This window comes from Rutidosis leptorrhynchoides, chromosome 10, assembly GCF_046630445.1.
Source record: "Rutidosis leptorrhynchoides isolate AG116_Rl617_1_P2 chromosome 10, CSIRO_AGI_Rlap_v1, whole genome shotgun sequence".
In the NCBI taxonomy this organism is placed as follows: Eukaryota; Viridiplantae; Streptophyta; class Magnoliopsida; order Asterales; family Asteraceae; genus Rutidosis; species Rutidosis leptorrhynchoides.
The window spans coordinates 114,473,040-114,494,718 of record NC_092342.1 but is presented as its reverse complement, the minus strand read 5'-3'; the positions used below and the strand labels follow the sequence as shown (position 1 = coordinate 114,494,718).

At 35.7% G+C, this 21,679-nt stretch overlaps 2 protein-coding genes across 4 annotated transcripts; one reads left to right on the top strand and one right to left on the bottom strand.

Moving 5' to 3' along the window:
- Positions 1-12,887: 12,887 nt before the first annotated feature.
- LOC139869969 (beta-arabinofuranosyltransferase RAY1) lies at positions 12,888-17,971 on the top strand. 3 transcript variants are annotated; one of them, XM_071857824.1, is made up of 6 exons: positions 12,888-12,981; positions 13,575-13,626; positions 14,285-14,529; positions 14,724-15,431; positions 15,584-15,830; positions 15,984-17,971. In XM_071857824.1, exons 3-6 carry the CDS (start codon positions 14,305-14,307, stop codon positions 16,427-16,429), a joined length of 1,626 nt encoding a protein of 541 aa, XP_071713925.1. In that variant the 5' UTR covers positions 12,888-12,981; positions 13,575-13,626; positions 14,285-14,304; the 3' UTR covers positions 16,430-17,971. The 3 variants fall into 3 exon arrangements, with proteins under 3 accessions (XP_071713925.1, XP_071713923.1, XP_071713922.1); XM_071857822.1 differs by having other exon boundaries at positions 12,911-13,626; positions 14,277-14,529; positions 14,730-15,431; XM_071857821.1 differs by having other exon boundaries at positions 12,911-13,626; positions 14,277-14,529.
- On the bottom strand, positions 16,938-20,137 carry LOC139869970 (inorganic phosphate transporter 2-1, chloroplastic). The gene is made up of 3 exons (XM_071857825.1): positions 19,257-20,137; positions 18,793-18,984; positions 16,938-17,838 (listed from the first exon to the last, which is right to left on the bottom strand). The coding sequence occupies exons 1-3, from the start codon at positions 19,944-19,946 to the stop codon at positions 17,017-17,019; spliced, it is 1,704 nt and encodes a 567-aa protein (XP_071713926.1). The 5' UTR covers positions 19,947-20,137; the 3' UTR covers positions 16,938-17,016.
- Between the last annotated feature and the right edge of the window lie 1,542 nt (positions 20,138-21,679).

The following is a 21,679-nucleotide window of genomic DNA, read 5'->3' as shown; positions in this document are numbered from 1 at the left end:
TTAAGTTAGTAGTCTTGTTTTTACATATGTAGTTCATTGTTAATATACTTAATGATATGTTTACTTATCATAGTATCATGTTAACTATATATATATCCATATATATGTCATCATATAGTTTTTACAAGTTTTAACGTTCGTGAATCACCGGTCAACTTGGGTGGTCAATTGTCTATATGAAACATATTTCAATTAATCAAGTCTTAACAAGTTTGATTGCTTAACATGTTGGAAACACTTAATCATGTAAATAAAAATTTCATTTAATATATATATAAACATGGAAAAGTTCGGGTCACTACAGTTTGGTTGGACGCTTACTCTATTTACAAGCCACACGACCTTACATACTCGGTCAACATCCTGTCACAATTTGTGGCTGATCCTAGGCAACCTCATATGGATGCTCTAAATCGGGTTCTTCGTTATTTGAAAACAACGATAGGGCAAGGAGTTTTATTGCCACGTGATGGTGGTTTTGACCTCTCAGCTTATTGTGATTCTGATTGGCTTGGTTTCCCCTACACCCGTAAATCTCGAACCGGGTATATACTTCTCTTAAGTGGAGCTCTGATCTCTTAGAAAACCAAGAAACAATCCGTTGTATCACTCTCTTCTGCAGAAGCAGAATATCGGTCTATGGCTTCCACAGTTAGTGAAGTTTTGTGGGTTCGATGGCTTCTAAATGACTTCAACATTCATATCATCAAACCAACTTCTCTTTTTTGTGATAATCAAGCTGCATGACATATCGCACATAATCCTGTTTTTCATGAGCGTACAAAGCACGTTGAAATGGATTGCTATTTCGTACGAGAACGAGTTGTTTCCAAAGAAATTCAACCTTTCCCCATCGACACGCGGATGCAAATTGCTGATATTCTTACGAAAGGATTAAAGACCAAACAATTGAGGTTCTTGCTTGACAAGCTGGGTACTCGAAACCTTCATACTCCATCTTGAGGGGGAGTATTAGAGTTTGAATATAACTCGTTTACTTATTCTCCAAGATCAGGACGTTTACTTATTCCTCTAGAATAGGAATATGACTAAATTTATTTTTTATTCAGTTTCCTTATGTTTACCGATTTCTATCTGTATAAATAGTCGATAGGGTTTATAAATAAAAGTATGAATTCGATTAAAATTCTATAAATAACACATTCTTCTTCATAGTTTTAGACCCGAAGTAGATATCATGTACCTCCAAGTAACCCATAACGCAGCAGCCACAATTGCACTCACATTCATCTTCGAACTTTTAGGAAATCTACTGGCAGCTATCCACAAACAGCCGAACAGGGGCATGTTTAGTGAATTTGGATCGTAAATTTAACTATAGAACTCGATATATTTTTAAAATTTATGATTTTTTTGATAGTAAACAACCACTAAAGGCGCTAGGGTTATAATTAGCTTTGAAAATTTTCTTGGACTCCATTGAATTTTCATTTTGAATTCGACGTTGTCCACGAATGAAGCTCCTTAAGAGAAATAAAAAGTTAAGGAATTATCATCTAACCATCTTCCAAATGTCTTTGACTTCCTCACATTGAAACAAAACATGTTGCATGGATTCTACTCTAGAATTACGCATGCAGCACATAATCGTAGAGATGTCCATCCCTCTTCACTTTTCTTTCATAAAAAACTTGGGAACAGAGCACAAAGTGATTGTACCTTTCCTGCACCAAAGTGTACTTATTATTTTAGTCTTAAAGTTGGCAAAATTGTGTAGATTGAACTTTCAAATCCTATGTTTCTTTTGGAAACTTATCCCGTTAAAATCGGATGCCCCGTTAAAATCGGATGCCTGCAAAATACCTTCAGATAATATCACAATGCTCCAGGAATGAGTATCACCTCAATTTATCAAAGAGAAAGTGAGACTCGAATATTTGCTCATTTTGACAAAAAATATCACAAGCCTTAATTTCTAAAGCAACAAGTACCACTGAGCTATTAGCTCGTTGGTTAGTCTTAATGTTAATGAACGAGACACCCCTCAATCAGTATTCCTAACGGTCCACCGAATAATTTTTATCAAGTGCCTCTTAATCTGATTGTGATTCGTGAATCCAAATATAATAAACTTTTTACAAGTAAATATATAAAAATCGTGTAATAAACATTTATAAAAGTTACAATTTCATAATATTTATAAACAATATGTTGTTAATGTTAATGGATTTCTTTATGGGTCATTATGCACTTGTTATTATTATTATGAAAGTTAAGTTATAGTTTTTGGGGTTGTCATAACTTTTGGATTATCATATATATATATATATATATATATATATATATATATATATATATATATATATATATATATATATATATATATATATATATATATATATATATATATATATATAGTATATCTTGTATTGTCATATGTTTGAATTAAGGAGAAATCACAATGTAGTCCATTGTTACAATTTATCATGGTATTGGAGAGGTGTGACCGCCTCTCTCATTGGTGGCCACCAGCTTCAATCATCCTCATCTCTTTTGTATACCAATAAACATCAAGATCGAGTTTTTTTATTTATTTATGTTTATTAGATAATAATAATAATAATAATAATAATAATAATAATAATAATAATAAGCGGCGTGGGGATGAGCCGCATAGCTTGACTAGGTCCCAAACCCCGAAATTTTACCCTTTTTTATTTATTAAAAACTCTTTGCAGCGTTGAAGATTATTGTTTTCGTCAAAAAAAAGTTGTCTGCCAAAATCCTGCTCAATCTTTGGGCAAAGCAAGCCACAACGTAAAGAAAAAACACGTTACGAAAAAGAAACACACAGTCATCAATCATTTTAAGTTGAGCTAAAATTATTACATATATTTTTTGTTATATAAATAAAATGCCCTCAAAGTATTGTTTAACTTTTTGTAGCTTAGAAGTAATAAATACAAGTATTAAAAAATAATTAAATAATAAATAACTATAAAAAATAAATTGAAAATAAATTAAATAATATTACGTAAGTAACTGGGGGGTGGAATAGTTACTTAATACGATTTTTAAAACTTTTTAGATGATCAACAAGATTCGATCAACCTTGATCAACTTAATCAACTCAAATTCAATGTGTGTAGTGTTTATGTTTGAAGTAATGCGGAAAGTATTGTAAAGAACATAAACACAAGGATTTATGGTGGTTCGGGTGGATGTTAACTAATCCACCTTAATCCACTCCCCGATTCACTAATCGGGTATTTGCTTCACTAAGCCTTTTCTCTAAACCCAGTGGAGATTCGATTTACAAGTCTTGTACTCCTTGTAGGCAACAAACCTAGTTTTTCTATCCCTACAAAAGATTACCTCTAACTTAGATAAACTTGTCTTCACCTTGGACAAGTATTAATCCCCAATGAAATTAATCAACTTTCTAGTTCCCTTTAAGGAAGATGATAGTTAAGCTAGCTTATGCTTCTAGTTACAAAGTACAAGACTCACCCTTTTAGTGATGAAAATCCTAAGACAATTCAAAGGATAATACAACACTAAGTAAACTCACAAAGATAGTAATTTGATAGTAAGTTTACAACACTTCTACAATCTATGAGATCATAGGACTTCTCTTGCTAATCACAAATATATAAGAATTATGATCTTGTGATTCTCTGATGAATAGAGTTGAAGTATACAAAAGGGTCAAATCTTTAAAGCTCTCCAAGTCTTGCTATTTATAGAGAGAGACAAAAAAAAATTAGCCGTTTCTGCGGCTCAGCCCATGATCGACCGTGGATCGACCTCACGTTGTCAAGTCATTTTCACCTAGCCGTTGTATGACCGTTTGAATCCATTCAAACCTGATTCTTTTGGCCTCTTTACTTCATTTAATACCTGCAAAAGATACCCAACATCCTATACAAGTATTATATGCATTAAGTGCATGATTCTCCTTTGTTGTATTCTTTTGATACTAACTTGTCATAACCAAAGAGGGAAGTCCAACATTCTTGGATACAAGTCTTGATAACTAATTGAAGTAATTTCAGATTTGTCATAATCTTTTGTTTGTTTTTAACACATTTGCTTATGTCCTATTGGTTGGTCAACATGTCATTGATGACAAATATAACATCCCGCGTTTTTCCGTTAAATTTATTTTTAACACCGTTTTTTTTAAATAATATCTTTCGTTATTAAAATTCGTAGTTTCCGTTGACTAACGTTCATAATATCCCCGTCATTTAATTATAACATCACTCGTTTACTCGAGCGTTTTTAAAATATTCGTTGGTTAATTCCCGCACCCGCTTTGAAACTCGAGGGACCAAAGTTGCAAAGGGGCCTAATTAGTTGACTAGGTCAACTAGTCAAACCCCACCATTACCACTCATTCACTTCACCTCTCTTCTCCCTTTTTTTCTCTCTAGCTCAAGAGCACTCTTTTTCTCTCAATTCATTCAATCATCATATAAATTCGATTGGAGAAGCAAACATCAAAATAAATTACATATTTGGAATCCTCTCTTCATCCTCTTCGATTTGGTACAAATTTCATAGCTTGGGGTAAGGTTTCTAAAAACACTAGATTTCTCTTAATTCGTTTTATATACTTGAAATGGTGTTAGTTAGTGTCTATGGCTCGTGTCTAGCATGAATATATGAATTACATGCTCGATTTGTTGTCTTGAGTAACTAGTTTGAACATTTGAAATGGGTGTACTTAATCTTTGATTTTGGATGATTAAATGTTGTTTAAATGTTAAATTTCATGATTTAAATGTGTTACTAGCATCATTAGCTTCATTTTGATGTGTAGGTTGATTTAGAAAAGCTTCATTTACAAAATGGTTGAATTCATGATTTTGATTAGGGTTTGATGAACTCTAAAATGAACTTTTGATGCTTTGAATGCCATGAAATGTTATTAGTTAGTGATTAGTTGTATTGTATGTTTCATTACCTTCAAAATGGCGTATCGTATGTGTAAATTGGATTCTCGAGTCAAGAAATGCGTTTTATGAAATTGAAACTTCGATTTTGAACATTTAACGATCATTTATTGAGGTTTTCATTGTTGTTAAAGATAGAATTGATTCATGAAATGTGCTTAGTTGTATTCCTCTTTAAATTACCTTTTCAACGATATAAGATACGTGTTTTGAATGTTAACGAGTCAAAAGTTATGATCGTTTGAAGTTGAAATCGTCTAAGTGTTAAACTGCTCCAGAATTGCTGCATCAGACACAGATGCGGCGCATCTGCCTTGGATGCGGCGCATTGAGGCAGAATGCCTAAAAATGTCAATTTTTGCTTAATTCTAAGTATGCTATGCACCCCCGATCAACATGAAACTTGGCCAACATGCTCATATATGATTTCTAAGCTCAGGAAAATAGTTCGGGACCCGACCCGACCCCGTTGACTTTTTCGTTGACTTTGACCAAGTTTGACTTTTAGTCAAACTTAACCAAACACTTATGCAATCGTTCTAACGTACCTTTATACTCTATTCTTGCATGAAACTTGACAACGTGACTCACATGCTATATATTCGAGTCGTAACGAGCCATAGGACTAATTGAACACATTTCGCCCGACCTTGTGTCGTAACCGGTTAATTTATACAGCTTACTTGTTTAGGTCAAGGCTAAGCAACTTTCATGCATACGTTTACTTTGTGAAGTACATTTATACTCGTGCACTCGAGGTGAGATCATAGTCCCATCTTTCAACAACTTTTATACTTTTAAATCATGGGATGAGAAACATATACGGTTTTATACTACATACTTTTATGTTTTGAACACAAGTATGAAAACAAACATTCCACGTGCGAGTTAGAACAAAAAGCCTCAATTCGATTATCATTAGTTACACTTGCAGGGTGTAAGCGAGAACTTATATTATGTGATTACATGGGCTTGACGAGCCTCATTCGGACGGTTCGCTACCGTTAGCGGATGAAATATATTTTCGAGAAACAGTGTATGTTCTAACACTATTTGTGATGGGGTAACGTTGGTTAAGCATTGATAATTGGGTGCTCATGAATAACAACTTTTGGAATGCAAACGATTTGGATAATCAACTTATATTAAATCTTGTGGTTCAAAAACAACGTTTACAACACCTATGATTTCACCAACGTTTTTCGTTGACAGTTTTCTATATGTTTCTCAGGTTCATACATGGCTATTTGATACATGCTTCCGCGTACACTCATACTTGCTTGGAGTCAAGCATACATACATACGCTAGTGATAGAACCTTTGGATTCAAACATATTGTTTACATACTTACGCTATTTATAGCAACTGTGATTTTCAACTAATTATGTCGCAAGTTATTTCATTTTTACATTACTACTTTTGTAAACTTAAACTTGTTGTTGATCCGTTTGGTAAACTAAACTTTGCAAATCTTGTACTTTCAAATGAATGCTACATAATTTTGGTCAAACGAGTCTCATATAGGGACAACGACCACGTAACGGGACCTAAGTTAGCGGCGCCGTCAATGACGATTTTGTCGGGTTGCTACAGATGGTATCAGAGCGTTAGTTGTAGGGATCTAGGATGTGTATTAGTGTGTCTGACAGAGTCGTTAGGACGCATTAGTGAATCTAGACTACAACCGGATAGTTAATCATTGCATCCTGACTTGCATTTGCTATAGATAGCACTTACTTGACTACTTGTGCATATATACTTGAATCTTTCTTAGGTGAACCCCTTAATGGTACCAAATATTCATCATACGAACTCGTACTCTACCACTTTCCGGTAACACACGTAAATTCAAGATTCAAACGCGTAAGGAAGACGACGACTTCATTAGTCATACTGGTTCGGGAACTCTGTCTCCCACGTTGTTATTTGCCAACCATTTCAACTTACTATCTGTGTTACACCGGTGTTCCTTACTATGTACCACTTCTTGTTACTACCATCACTACTCTAGGTGAGTATCGTCATCACTATTTATCACTACGATTGCGTACTATTCGTTATCATGATTCGTTACACTTCTCGTACCGGAATACATTATTATTTGACTCGAACCGCATTGACGTGAAAAATCATTTATACACTTCCCTCGGGAAACGCTTCCTTAGAGTTGCATTAATTCTTTCGTTTCAATACGAGTCACGTTAGAGACTTCGTTACACTTTGTTCATTTTAAATCTTCACGATCACCCGAACTTGATTTTATGGAGTGATGTGGGAATGGAGGTATGAGTTAGCATAATATAACGACACTCGATCAACGTGGTTATATTATGGTAAGCCATACCAAAGTTCTAATGACTCGTGATGGTGATTGGACTCGATCAACCTAATCACCACCATGTGCCATGTACATGACTTCATTTTTCTGGTTGGACATCCGAAAACTTCGAGAATACTGATAACAACCATACCCGTGACACATCGTCGATTATTGTCGAACCATATTTATGCTTCCGAATGAATGAAAAATTCTTCCAACTTCAAACATACGTTATACGTGTATACTATCTCGTCTTCGCGTAATTTTATCGACGAACTACAATATGCTTGTTATGCTCACATCGAGGTGAAAACTTCCCTCGCCTTACACACGTACTTCCGTACAAGGAAATCTTTTATCTAAATTCTCAATGGAGAGGGAGACTCTTCACGTTATACTAGTATTCGCCACGAGGGTGAATAGTCCTAACAAACGTTTTTCAGAAACTGATAAGAAACTTGCTCTAACAAACGTTTTTGAAAACCGCTAAATCTTCCGCGGCGCGAATTTCTTGAGAACCTTGTTCTAACAAACGTTTTCAAGTCTTAACAAACTTGTTCAAATATATCTTAAAGAACTGTACCTCATTTCAGATCGAGATCCTCGTTTCACTTCTAGAATTCGGAGTGCCTTACAAAAAGCCTCGGGACCACGTTAAAACATAAGTACTGCGTATCAACCACAAACTGACGGACCAAACAAACATACAATTCAAATCTTGGAAACCATAATACGAGTTTGCGTTATCAACTTCAAATTTACTTGAGAAAAGTATTTGCCTTTAACCGAATTCTCTTACAACGAAAGTTATCACACGAGTATTAACGCCACACCTTTTGAAAACTCATATAGCCGCAATTGTCGTTTTCTAAATTGTTGAACCGAAGTAGGTGACAAGCAAACCACCGAACCCGAACTCATTCATGAAATAACCGTTAAGATCATTCAAATCCAAGAAAGACTCAAAACGACCCATAAGCGCCAAAAGAGCTAGGCCGATGTTAGACATAAACATTTCAAATTCCAAGCGGGTGACCGCATAACGTTAAAAGTCGCGCCTTGAGAAGGTGTAATCCGTTTCGAGAAACGTAGAAAGCTATATCCCCGATATTTGATCTTTTTTAAAATCTTGGGGCGTTTTAGACCCGTTGGTAGCCGTTTAGATTTCCCGACCCATTTGAGTCTCCGTCCATCCTACATTCTATGTATCAAACTTAAAGACGTGTCTTGCGAAACAAGAACTTGTTATTCTTTTCGATGAGCTTACTATCGATGATAAACTTCACTTCCTAGGAGGACCGGTTGAAACTATGAATCGTGAAACCAAATTTTGAAACAACGTAAAACCCCGATTTTCGAAGTTCGTTAAAATGCCCAAAGAAGTACCTTCACTTATCCGTAGAATTGACAACGCAAGATCTCGAGGAAGAAACAACGACTACTACTTCCAACTAAATTTCGGGACGAAATTTCTTTTCAGGTGTAGGTAATGTAACATCCCGCGTTTTTCCATTAAATTTATTTTTAACACCGTTTTTTAAATAATATCTTTCGTTATTTAAATTCGTATTTTCCGTTGACTAACGTTCATAATATCCCCGTCATTTAATTATAACATCACTCGTTTACTCGAGCGTTTTTAAAATATTCGTTAGTTAATTCCCGCACCCGCTTTGAAACTCGAGGGACCAAAGTTGTAAAGGGGCCTAACTAGTTGACTAGGTCAACTAGTCAAACCCCACCATTACCACTCATTCACTTCACCTCTCTTCTCCCTTTTTTTCTCTCTAGCTCAAGAGCACTCTTTTTCTCTCAATCCATTCAATTATCATCTAAATTCGATTGGAGAAGCAAACATCAAAACAAATTACATATTTAGAATCCTCTCTTCATCCTCTTCGATTTGGTACAAATTTTATAGCTTGGGGTAAGGTTTCTAAAAACACTAGATTTCTCTAAATTCGTTTTATATACTTGAAATGGTGTTAGTTAGTGTCTATGGCTCGTTTCTAGCATGAATATATGAATTACTTGCTCGATTTGTTGTCTTGAGTAACTAGTTTGAACATTTGAAATGGGTGTACTTAATCTTTGATTTTGGATGATTAAATGTTGTTTAAATGTTAAAGTTCATGTATTAAATGTGTTACTATCATCGTTAGCTTCATTTTGATGTGTAGGTTGATTTAGAAAAGCTTCATTTACAAAATGGTTGAATTCATAATTTTGATTAGGGTTTGATGAACTCTAAAACAAACTTTTGATGCTTTGAATGCCATGAAATATTATTAGTTAGTGATTAGTTGTATTGTATGTTTCATTACCTTCAAAACGGCGTATCGTATGTGCAAAATTGGATTCCCGAGTCAAGAAATGCGTTTTATGAACTTGAAACTTCGATTTTGAACATTTAACGATCATTTATTGAGGTTTTCATTGTTGTTAATGATAGAATTGATTCATGAAATGTGTTTAGTTAAATTACCTTTCCAACGATATAAGATACGTGTTTTGAATGTTAACGAGTCAAAAGTTATGATCGTTTGAAGTTGAAATCGTCTAAGTGTTAAACTGCCCCAGAATTGCTGCATCAGACATAGATGCGGCGCATCTGCCTTGGATGCGGCACATCTGAGGCAGACTGCCCAAAAATGTCAATTTTCGCTTAATTCTAAGTATGCTATGCACCCCGATCAACATGAAACTTGGCCAACATGCTCATATATGATTTCTAAGCTCAGGAAAATAGTTCGGGACCCGACCCGACCCCGTTGACTTTTTCGTTGACTTTGACCAAGTTTGACTTTTAGTCAAACTTAACCAATCACTTATGCAATCGTTCTAACGTACCTTTATACTTGATTCTTGCATGAAACTTGACAACGTGACTCACATGCTATATATTCGAGTCGTAACGAGCCATAGGACTAATTGAACACATTTCGCCCGACCTTGTGTCGTAACCGGTTAATTTATACAGCTTACTTGTTTAGGTCAAGGCTAAGCAACTTTCATGCATACGTTTACTTTGTGAAGTACATTTATACTCGTGCACTCGAGGTGAGATCATAGTCCCATCTTTCAACAACTTTTATACTTTTAAATCATGGGATGAGAAACATATACGGTTTTATACTACATACTTTTATGCTTTGAACACAAGTACGAAAACAAACATTCCACGTGCGAGTTAGAACAAAAAGCCTCAATTCGATTATCATTAGTTACACTTGCAGGGTGTAAGCGAGAACTTATCTTATGTGATCACATGGGCTTGATGAGCCTCATTCGGACGGTTCGCTATCGTTAGCCGATGAAATATATTTTCGAGAAACAGTGTATGTTCTAACACTATTTGTGATGGGGTAACGTTGGTTAAGCATTGATAATTGGGTGCTCGCGAATAACAACTTTTGGAATGTAAACGATTTGGATAATCAACTTATATTAAATCTTGTGGTTCAAAAAAAACGTTTACAACATCTATGATTTCACCAACGTTTTTTGTTGACAGTTTTCTATATGTTTCTCAGGTTCATACATGGCTATTTGATACATGCTTCCGTGTACACTCATACTTGCTTGGAGTCAAGCATACATACATACGCTAGTGATAGCACCTTTGGATTCAAACATATTGTTTACATACGTACGCTATTTATAGCAACTGTGATTTTCAACTAATTATGTCGCAAGTTATTTCATTTTTACATTACTACTTTTGTAAACTTAAACTTGTTGTCGATCCGTTTGGTAAACTAAACTTTGCAAATCTTGTACTTTCAAATGAATGCGACATAATTTTGGTCAAACGAGTCTCATATAGGGACTACGACCACGTAACTGGACCTAAGTTAGCGGCGCCGTCAATGACGATTTTGTCGGGTCGCTACAACAATAATCTAATTAATCACTAAGAATGTTATTATTTATCTTTAAGCTTTCACATGGATTAATTAGATGTATTTATGATGTCTTACCTAGTGAAACAATAAGTTCAAGTAAGCATGTTGTAAGACATTATGTTAATCAAGACTAAGCCATTCTTAGACATATTACTTTTAATATTTCAATATGTGTGCTATTAATTCTTTAAGCACTTAAGACCATTTGATTATGACATATCAATTGTTATCAACCAAGTTACACTTAATGCATTTGGGTAGGCTAAGCATACATTTGTAATTTCCTAACTTATGTCTTATATCAAGACAAAGTCTATTCATATGTATTAAGTAACTACTAGCAAGTTGGCATTTAACACATAGTCAAATAATACTAATGTAATAATAACAAGTAGTCAAGTAATACTTATGTAATGATTAGTAAGAGATCACTTAGTAATTAATCTAGGATTAAACACATAGTGATGAGATTGCAATATACTAAGGCTATGTGTGTTTACTTGCAATGTGGCACTTTGCAAGATTAATGTATAAAATATACATTAATGTCCAACACATGTACAAGGTCTTGGTTGGAACTTGATAACCATCCTAAGTATGTCTAACTACATTTTAGGAGTACAAGTTATCCTGTAACACTTATGTGTTATCCTTAATCAAGGCTAAAACGTCATTAATGTGTCTTTAGGTGTGATTAACCAAGATTAGCATTCTAGTGACCAAAACTCTTTTGGATATGAAGAGGGCAACTATTCTAAGCTTGTTGAAATAGATTTCATGAATTATAGATGCCCCGAAGTGGTCAAACATTATTTGATCAAGAGATTTGGACAGAACGTACTGCGGTCGATCCACGGTCAGCTGTGGAGTCGACCTTGTACCTGGCTTCACAAATCAGGCTACAGGACTTCCACGGTCTGACATGCGGTCGACCGTGGACCCAAACCGTGGCATCTGTTTTCATTCTATGCTTCATTTGGTTTGGTCTTTTGCTAGAGTAAGTGTGGATTAATGAAATTGTACATTTATGTCAAGATGTCTATCACCACTTTTGGTTATGTGCATGTGTCATAATCAAAACACTTATTATCGTTGGGTAAGATTAATATTATCGTTAAGCATAAACCAACATTCTCCCCCAACTATTTTAATAATAAATTAGACACTGAATTTGGACACTTAACGATTTTCACTGTTTTAACTTCAGTGTTAAATCTCTCTCTCCTGAGAGCAAGGTTGCAGAAATCCGTTCTCGGGGAGTTCTCGGCAGGGTCTCTAAAACGAGAACTCGGAGAACTCGGGGAGTTAGCGGTTGACTTTCGTTGACTTTTGAGATTTTACCGAGTTTTTCCCGAGATTTGACCGATTTTACCGAGATTTGACCGATTTTTCCGAGATTTGACCGATTTTTCCGAGATTTGACCAATTTTTTCGAGGTTTGACCGATTTTTGGTCGTTGACCGATTTTTTGGCCGATTTTAAAACGAGTTCTCGGCAGGGAGGTCAAACCGATTTCTCCCCGAAAAATCGGCCGAGTTTTCCGATTTTTACACACTGCCTGAGAGACACTGAAATAAATACCGGGTTCGATGTTACGCTCCTCGTGCTCTTATATAGTAAAATATGGTCTATAACATTCTGACAAACTCCAGGGTTTAAACTGAAAATACAAGTAGAAGTCAAAACCTTTGAAACTAAGTTAGTAAGTGAACAGAGTCAACACCGTGAGTTGGAGTCTCACATGTCTCTTGCTCCACCACCAACGCCTTTTCCGGCGCCCCTGCACTACCCTCTTCTGGTGGTGGATTTCCCACAAAAAAAGAAGCTTCATTTCTCAGTTAAAGCTTCACTTTTTTCACATTTGTTACGCGTTATACTTATACCCTTCTTCTTTACCCATTTTAAGCAACAAAAGATTGCCAATTTCATGAATCCCATTTCAACTTTTGCATTATTCATCACCAATTCCTTAAATTCTTTGATTATTTTTTTCAATTATTGATTTTTATATAAAAAAGACTATTACTTGATCAAACCCATCTCTGGTCTTCAAATTATCTAAAGATATATAATTAAAGATTCAATCTTTTTTCTTATTTTTAAGTCAATCAAGAGTTTGAAATTACAAGATGGTCAATTTTCATTTAAAGGCACTAAAAAGTGGATTGTGGTTAATTTGGCTATGTGGGTTTGCCTTGATTTTAATCTCTTTTTATGCGACTACTCAAATAATGCCACCTTCCATAAAAGAGCAAATCAAGAATCTTACTGGTTCAGAGGGACCCAGTATTACAATATTTGCAGCTGCTAGACCTTTTAGTGGTTCAATTGGCAAGAGACAGTCATTAGCTATTAGATCATGGCTTGGTTTATCACAAGACATTAGGGTTGTTCTTTTTAGCCAAGACCCTTCTGTTTTTTCTTTTGCAGGTTCTTTTGGGCTTGATTCTAGGGTTACTGCTGAACCCAACATTGATTTCACGTAATCCTTTTTCGATTTACATAAAGTTTTCATTTTTAGAGAGCATACACATTTGCATTATTGAGATATGATATCTTAAAACTTGTTCATTTATGAATGCCAACATAATTCGGTAATTAAAGGGTGTTAGGATGTGCTTTTAACTTTGAATTTCATTGTTAAACTTTGAACCCTTAACAATTAGTATTTGGATTTAGGTAAAAGTGAATGCTGTTTTGATTTACTGTATATGTAGAGCCAAAATAATCAAATTAGATATAGATGGCACAACGGGTGGGCCGGTGAGTTAATGGCTCAACATGTATTCAAATCAATACAAGGTCATCTTCTAGAGAACTTATGATTATTAATCTAAAGTTATTTGCATACATATAGCTTTTAGTCCATATATTATCTGATTTGATACGTAGTTATTAGGCCGCGTCCATCTGAGTAGTAAGACTCTCCATCACCCCGTTAGCCTGAACAGGGAAAACCGTATTTTTTCCCGTTTTAGTTAATAACTCACTCCGATGAGTTCAAAATTCACAAATAATATCCAACCGCACATTTAATCTTGAGCTACATAAATGATAACTGTTAGATATATGATTCTATGATAGAATGAGTACAAGTGTAGAGAATTTCACATGTTTTTATATCGGGTTTAGTTTTTTAGGTACCCCATTCTTTCATTCAATGGTAGCAAGAGCACAAATTTCAAGTTCCAATATATCTGTTCTGATGGATTCGGAAACCATTCTTTTGCCGGACTTCATTTCAACACTAAGTTATGTAAATAAACTTGACCATGATTGGCTCCTCGTTGCTTCATCAAGAAACATCTCAGCTTTCCCATGTCTATTGGATGTCTGTGGAAAACATTGGCTAGGGGACAATGGTGAAAGGATCAAACTTGAAAAGGTAGATATAAATGGCCAAAAACTACTATACGATTAATATTTACACGTTTTAGGTGTGTTTGGATGTGCCTTTTTAAGTGATATATATTTTTTGCTTTAGCTTACAAGTAACATCTTTTAACGTTATTCAATGTCATACAATCACTTGCAAAATGCTCACTTAACACCCCTAAATATCTACTCTCTTCATTTTAGTTGCAGGACTATCTTTCTCATGGGTTACGGGAACGTTGTGATGACAAAAAGATGATTATGGCATGGAATAATGGCGATGTTCCTTTGCATAACGGTGTTCTTCCCCCGTTTTTGTATGGAAAAGGTTTCCACACCCGTTGGGTCATAAACGAGGCTTTGTCTTCCAACTTTAGGTTCGTATTTGATGCAAGTTGGACCATCTCAGGTTTCTTTATACATAATCTTGATGATGATGATGATGATGATAATGATGCAACAATTTGGGAAAACGTAGGAAATTCCCATTTGGGAGCATTATATGGATCATTAATCTTTCATGAAGGTGGTTACTCTGATTTGATCAAGCTATTTAAGTGTAACGGACGCTATCATTTTGCTAGTACTACAAACAACATTGTTTATCCATTTGGATTGAGTAAACATAGGAAACTTACGAGTTGTTTTGATAAAATAAAAACTCTTGACGGAAACGTAACCTGCTCGAAAGAGAACCGAGTGATGTCATCGGAGCCGTTAGCCCTTCCATTCTCTTTAGAGCTTCTGTTATCGAAAATGGCTGACCAGAATAAGACGATTGTGTTAGCAGTTGCAGGATATAGTTATAAAGATATGTTAATGAGTTGGGTATGTAGGCTGCATGTTCTTCATGTCTTAAACTTTGTTGTTTATGCTCTCGATGATGAAATATACGACTTCTGCGTCTTGCAGGTGAGTTACTCTATGAACTTCTACTCAAAGTTTGGATCTTTTTTATATCTTTTTAAAAAGTCAAAGTTTGGATTTTTAGTTTTGTATTTACTCTACTCAAAGTTTGGATCTTTGGTTTTATATTTATCTTTAAGGTCGTATTTATGTTGTAGGGATTGCCGGTTTATAGGGATCGATTAGCTCCGAGCAACATCAGCTACAATGATTGCCATTTTGGAACTAATTGCTTTCAAAGGGTAACCAAAGTCAAATCAAGGGTAGTTTTGGAAATTCTGAAACTTGGTTATAATGTACTAATGAGCGACGTTGATGTTTATTGGTTTAAGAATCCGTTGCCATTGCTTACCGTTTTTGGTCCTGCAGTATTTGTAGCTCAATCAGATGAGTACAAAATCACAGGTTTGTGTTTCAAGTAAATTTTTATTCAAAAATTTGGATTTTTTGTACTAACACTGTGTTTTTAAACGTAATTGACGTATTGTTTTCTTAAATAATTGATCTTTTCGACGTATGAGGCCTACTTAAGCTACTAATCACTATAGTTTTGTGCAGGTCCAATAAATTTGCCTCGTCGCCTAAACTCGGGCTTCTACTATGCTCACTCCGATGGCGCAACGATTGCTGCTTTACAAAAGGTAGTAAAGCATGCGTCTTTATCAAATCTTTCAGAACAACCAAGTTTTTACGATACTTTGTGTGGGTTAAACGGATCAAATCGCTTAGGTGATGACATGTGTCTCGAACCCGAAACAAATCTGACCGTCCGTTTCTTGGATCGAAATCTCTTTCCAAATGGGGCTTACCGAGACCTGTGGGACTCTACTAATGTGTCATCAAAGTGTATTGAATTAGGTTGTTTTGTACTTCACAATAATTGGATTAGTGGGAGACAAAAGAAACTAGAACGCCAGGTGGCGTCGGGTCTTTGGGAGTATGATATGAGCACAAGGATGTGTTTGCTGAGCTGGCAAAGATCAAAACAGATAACCGATTATTAAGAATTTCGGTTCATATTACAACATCGTTATTCTTGACTAGATTTATGAAGATGATCATTATTGACAAATTGATGTTTACAAAGATAAAGTACGCGCCAACGAGTTGATGCTCATAGAACAAGTAATAAGACGAAACAAAAACGAGAAAGATCAGTAAATCTGTGGTCAAGATCATTTGACGACATTATGAGAAGTTGTAAAGGAAACATTTAGCTGGGCAAAACAGATTAACGGGAAAAGTAAGAAACATATACAGTCAAAACGACAACTTGTACAGCCGGTCAACAAGTCAAAATCATGGCGGGGTTCTGACTGGAATTATTTGAAACCGCATGAAACTGGTATGTAGTTTTATGAAATGCAAATTGTTATTGTGTTACTGCTTTTGCAATGCGTGTTACTCATTTATGGTTTTATGACATTTTTCTTATAGATGTATCAATGGGAATCAATACAAAGATAAGCTTAAAATAAATAGATGTCAAACTATAGAAACGACGATTTCCAATGTTTAGGTAATCATAGATTATGTATCAGATAGACGAAAAAGATCTGATTAAGAAAGTTTGGATCTTTTTAATGTTCACTCAAAAAATATTAGGCAAGAACTTTGTAAAAAGCCATGTGTAGATCACTGCAAACAGTGCACCAGCTGGAATGGTCACAACCCACGAAGTAACAATTTCTCTAACCGTTTCGGCTCTCACACTATTAAGTCCTCTAGCAAACCCAACACCCATAACCGCACCCACGAGTGTATGTGTAGCCGATATAGGAAGTCCAAGTTTTGATGCAAATAGTACAACTGAAGCAGCTGCAAATTCAGCTGCAAATCCTCTTGTAGGAGTCAACTCTGTAATCTTTTTACCAATTGTAGCAATCACTCTGTACCCCCACATCATTAGCCCTGCAACAATCCCAAATCCGCCCCAAGCAAGAACGTCAAGTGGAATGACGATTTCGCCCCCGGTGGCCCCACCTTGTAATATAGATAGAGCCGCAGCTAATGGTCCGATTGCATTAGAAACATCGTTTCCGCCATGGGCAAATGACATGAAGCAGGCAGATAATATCTGCATGTACCCGAAAACACCGTAGACTATTTCCAGTTGGGTGCCAGTGGGGCCTGCGATATCGGATAGAAACCCGATGCTTTTTGGAGTTGAGTCTTCGTGTGGCTCGTGCGGAGTTGACTTTGACTTGTCTAGAAGGTGACCGAGCTGTTTACGGATGATATTGTTGACTATAAACGCACCCACTGTACCGCACCCTAAAGCCTGGGCTACAGCTATAGGGACTATGTTGCTTACAGGAAAAGCTGCAAAAGTTATTGCGGTTACACCCACAAAAACAGCAACCGGTGCGGCAGCGGCCGCTGCTTGTCCGGGGTTTGGTGCACTGTAAACAAACTAAATATAGTATAATGGGTTAGAAATACATAATGCTTGTTAAACCCTAAAAGCATACATCTTGGACATCTTTTGATGCATAACAAGTGGCAAATAGGTTGGGGTAACAGATCAAAGTTGACTGACAAACAAGTTTTCTCCACTTTTTAAATAGTTAATGTGTTGAAGATTATTCAAAAGCCATGTTATTACCATGGTTGTAAAAATCGGAAAAATCGGCCGAGAACTCGGCGATAACTCGTTTCCAGGAGGTTGCCGAGTTCTCGTTTCAAAAATTCGGTCAACTTCAGATTTTATCGGTCAACGACCGATAAATTGAGTTTAATTTCGGTCAACGTCCGATAAATTGAATATCTCGGTCAAATCTCGGTCAACATTTGTTTGTAGTTATATATTATATTATGTATCATAAAAATTATCTCAAAAGTCTAATATTTATACATATAATATTCGAAAATATATATTTATATTAGAAAGTCAACGTTAGTCAACAACCATGTTCTCCCCAACCGAGTTCTCCCCGAGTTCTTCGAGAACTCCCAAAAATTATCCCTCCGAGAACTCCCTGAGTTCCGAGTTCTTCAACCTTGGTTATTACCATAATATAATCCAAGTTATATAGGTTAAACAATTTAGGAGGTTTTAAGCATAAGAAAATAACACTTTGTGAGACTTTAAACCCATTTGACCCATCCCTTTTCGTTAAAAAATTTACTTTTCCCATGTAACCTATTGAGGATAAATTATAACCCAAACTCTACCCATTATAAGGTTTTTAGTTCATAGATGATGTTTAAACTAATAATCAGCACCATGAGTTTTGACTGTATGTCTGAAGGTAATTACTTAGATTGAGAGGAGCGAGAAATTTGAAGAAATTGTATTATTTATAATTAATATTAATACAAATATAAAAATATCAACTTATTCCTAGATGTAGTTGATATTACGTACCCTGCGGATGCATTTGTATACTAGGAAGGAAACTGCTGCACCCATAAGTGGTGATATAACCCAAGATGATGTCACCCTTGCTAATGAGCTCCAGAATACTGCACCAGGTCCTCCATACACCAGGCCAAACCCAACCATGGATCCTACAATACAATGTGTAGTCGAGACGGGCCACCCATAGTATGATGCAACCTGACCAACACCCGAAAATAGTCAACATTTTTCTTGTATAGAAGCCCAAATGCAACTTCTAGTTTATTATACTAAGGTTCCATTTAATTACTAATTAAAGGCTCTTTAGGTCTATCCTAAGTATTAGTGGATCCCATGTCATGCTTATTGTATTTGTTAACTAGGCTAGTTCTGATTCTGGTTGTATCGGTTTTGTACCTGTTGATCTTCGGATCTGTGTTATTTTATATTATCGTTTATTCGCCAACAAAACTACATTTTTCAATCTTTACCTGTAACCAGGTTCCTGCAGCTGCTAATGATGATAACAAACCCGCAAAAAGCAAAGTATCTTTTCCTTGAAAAACATTAGCGACGAGAATCCCTTTTTGCATTGTGCTAGTAACATGCCTTCCCATTAGCAATGCACCCGAAAACTCTAACACGGCAGCCGTCAGAACGGCCTGCCTAAGTGACAAAGCCCCGGACCCCACTGATGTCCCCATGGCATTTGCCACATCGTTCGCACCAATGTTCCAAGCCATATAAAACCCGAATAAAAGGGTTGCGTATGATAACAACTTGATCTTTAAACCCATTCCTTGAGCTAAAGATTTCATAACAATTGGTAAACTTAAAGCTGCTACTGCAATGCAAATAGAAATAGCAGAAGCTGTATTTGAAGATATGTGAAAAGCCTGAGCCATACCAGGCAATTCACCATCTTCGTCAACATTTTCTTGATTTTCACTCGACGATTCGGATAAAGATGCAAAAAGGGGAGTGAACTTATGGTAGTTTTTTGAGTTTGAAAATGAAAAATATGAATTGGGTATGCTCAAGATCAAATCTTTTTTGGGTTCTTGAGTGAAAGCAATATGATTTCTTTGTTTTGGTAGATGAAGATTGGAATTAAGAAAGGGAAAATTCGAATGTGTGATTGCATTCTTACTGGAAGAAAAACAGTAAGCTGAGGTAGTCATAGTGTTTATATGGATATAATCTGATTATTGCTAAAAAGAATATTAATATTAATAATTTAGCTAGCCGGTGGCCATTGAGGTGGTGGTGTAGGGGGGTGTGATGGTTGTTGGTGGAGGAGGAAGTGGTGATTTTGCAAAACAAAAAAAAAATTGATGATTTTTTTCAAGTCCACATTGTAGTAGTTGTTGATTGTGGATTTTTTGATTTGGATCCTTTTGGAATGAGTGGTGGTTATTTAGCAATGAGGCTGCACCACCCAAACAAACACTTACTTTTTTTTTTACTAGAATTTGTATTTATACTTCTTTAGTCATACACCATGTGGTCTTGACTCTTCAAGAAAAAAACAAACCGTCTTTATGTAGATTCTTCCTTCCAAAGGCGGAAGGAAGACGAACACTACCATTGTTTATGAAGACGCCATCAAAACTAGAGTTGTACATGGGTCATACCTGGATCCAAATGGGGTATACCCGAACCACCTAAGACCCAAACTTATATAAATACAAGAACCGAGGACTAGACGACCTATGTACAATTCAGTATCAGTCCAGTTTCGATCCCAGCTGTTCGGGTAAAAACTCAACCAAAATAACTTTTATGCATGTACACTAGTGTTATTAGTTTTTTTACATGCATTAGTGTTATTAGTTGTTTTCTTAGAATCATAGTAGTAAGAAAAATAAGTTGTGCTCCTCATAAGGAAAAATAATTTGGATCACATATATCAGACTTTACACAAGAAAGATGAGTTTATATATATATATATATATATATATATATATATATATATATATATATATATATAGAGAGAGAGAGAGAGAGATTTATTCAAGAGGGAAGCACTTTTTTAGGGGAAGTGGGGGGAAATAATTTTTTTTTCGGTTTTTCCGAATTTTTTTTTCAGGCATCGATCACATGAAAAAAAAAACCGAAGCTAAGGAGAAAGAGAATCACTCGACTAAGAAGTCAGTGTTGGAGGGAGACTAATCCCTCTCTTCTAGCCAATGCCTGGTAAAGGAAAGACTTTCTAACCAATTCAATTAAGAAGCTAAAGAGAAGTTACAGAAGTGACAGATAAGTCAACCTTCTTAGCCGAGGGAGTCAACTATCTGCTCTATATGATACTGAACTAGATGCCACAAAAGCCCCTACTCTGGCTCAAGAAAAGAGGGGTATCCATGAGGAACATTTAAAAAAGACACTTTATGACGAATGTTATTATTTTGGCGGTAAAACGCTCGAAGAAAAAAAATGAAAACATTCAATGCATTGAATGTTTTGGTTCTGAGTTTTTTTTAAGGGGTTAGAAATTAGGGTTTGGAAATTAGGGGGTTAAAAATTAGGGTTTAGCCAGTGTTGTAAATCTCCCGAGATCTCCCCGAGATCTCCCTCGAGATATCGTTTTTAGAAGGCAACCGAGACGAGATGTTCATCTCCCGAGATTTCTCGGTCAACGGGGTCAAACTTAGTCAAAACCACGATTTCTCAGATTTTCTTGCTAATTTGTAAGCTTTTCTTGTAAAATTCTTAATTTCTAAGATTTTCTCGCTCATTTCTCGGATATTGTTGTAAAATCTCGTAAAAACGTATATAAATATACATATATTTATGTTTTTATGTATTTTTTTAGTAAAAAAACTACAAAGTCAACGTAAGTCAACGTCCGAGATCTCCCCGAGATTATTCCGAGATGTCGAGATCTCCTTAAAAAAGTCCAAACGAGATCTCC

What these genes read in the sequence shown, in the direction of transcription:
- LOC139869969 (XM_071857821.1), top strand. Translation starts at nt 13,274, where the DNA reads ATGGTCAATTTTCATTTAAAGGCACTAAAAAGTGGATTGTGGTTAATT. An exon ending in AAAGGATCAAACTTGAAAAG is followed by an intron (nt 14,530 to 14,723) that starts GTAGATATAAAT and finishes TCTTCATTTTAG; the next exon opens with TTGCAGGACTATCTTTCTCA. An exon ending in AGATGAGTACAAAATCACAG is followed by an intron (nt 15,831 to 15,983) that starts GTTTGTGTTTCA and finishes AGTTTTGTGCAG; the next exon opens with GTCCAATAAATTTGCCTCGT.
- LOC139869970 (XM_071857825.1), bottom strand. Translation starts at nt 19,946, where the DNA reads ATGACTACCTCAGCTTACTGTTTTTCTTCCAGTAAGAATGCAATCACA. An exon ending in CTGCAGGAACCTGGTTACAG is followed by an intron (nt 18,985 to 19,256) that starts GTAAAGATTGAA and finishes GGTGTTGGTCAG; the next exon opens with GTTGCATCATACTATGGGTG. An exon ending in TATACAAATGCATCCGCAGG is followed by an intron (nt 17,839 to 18,792) that starts GTACGTAATATC and finishes TACTATATTTAG; the next exon opens with TTTGTTTACAGTGCACCAAA.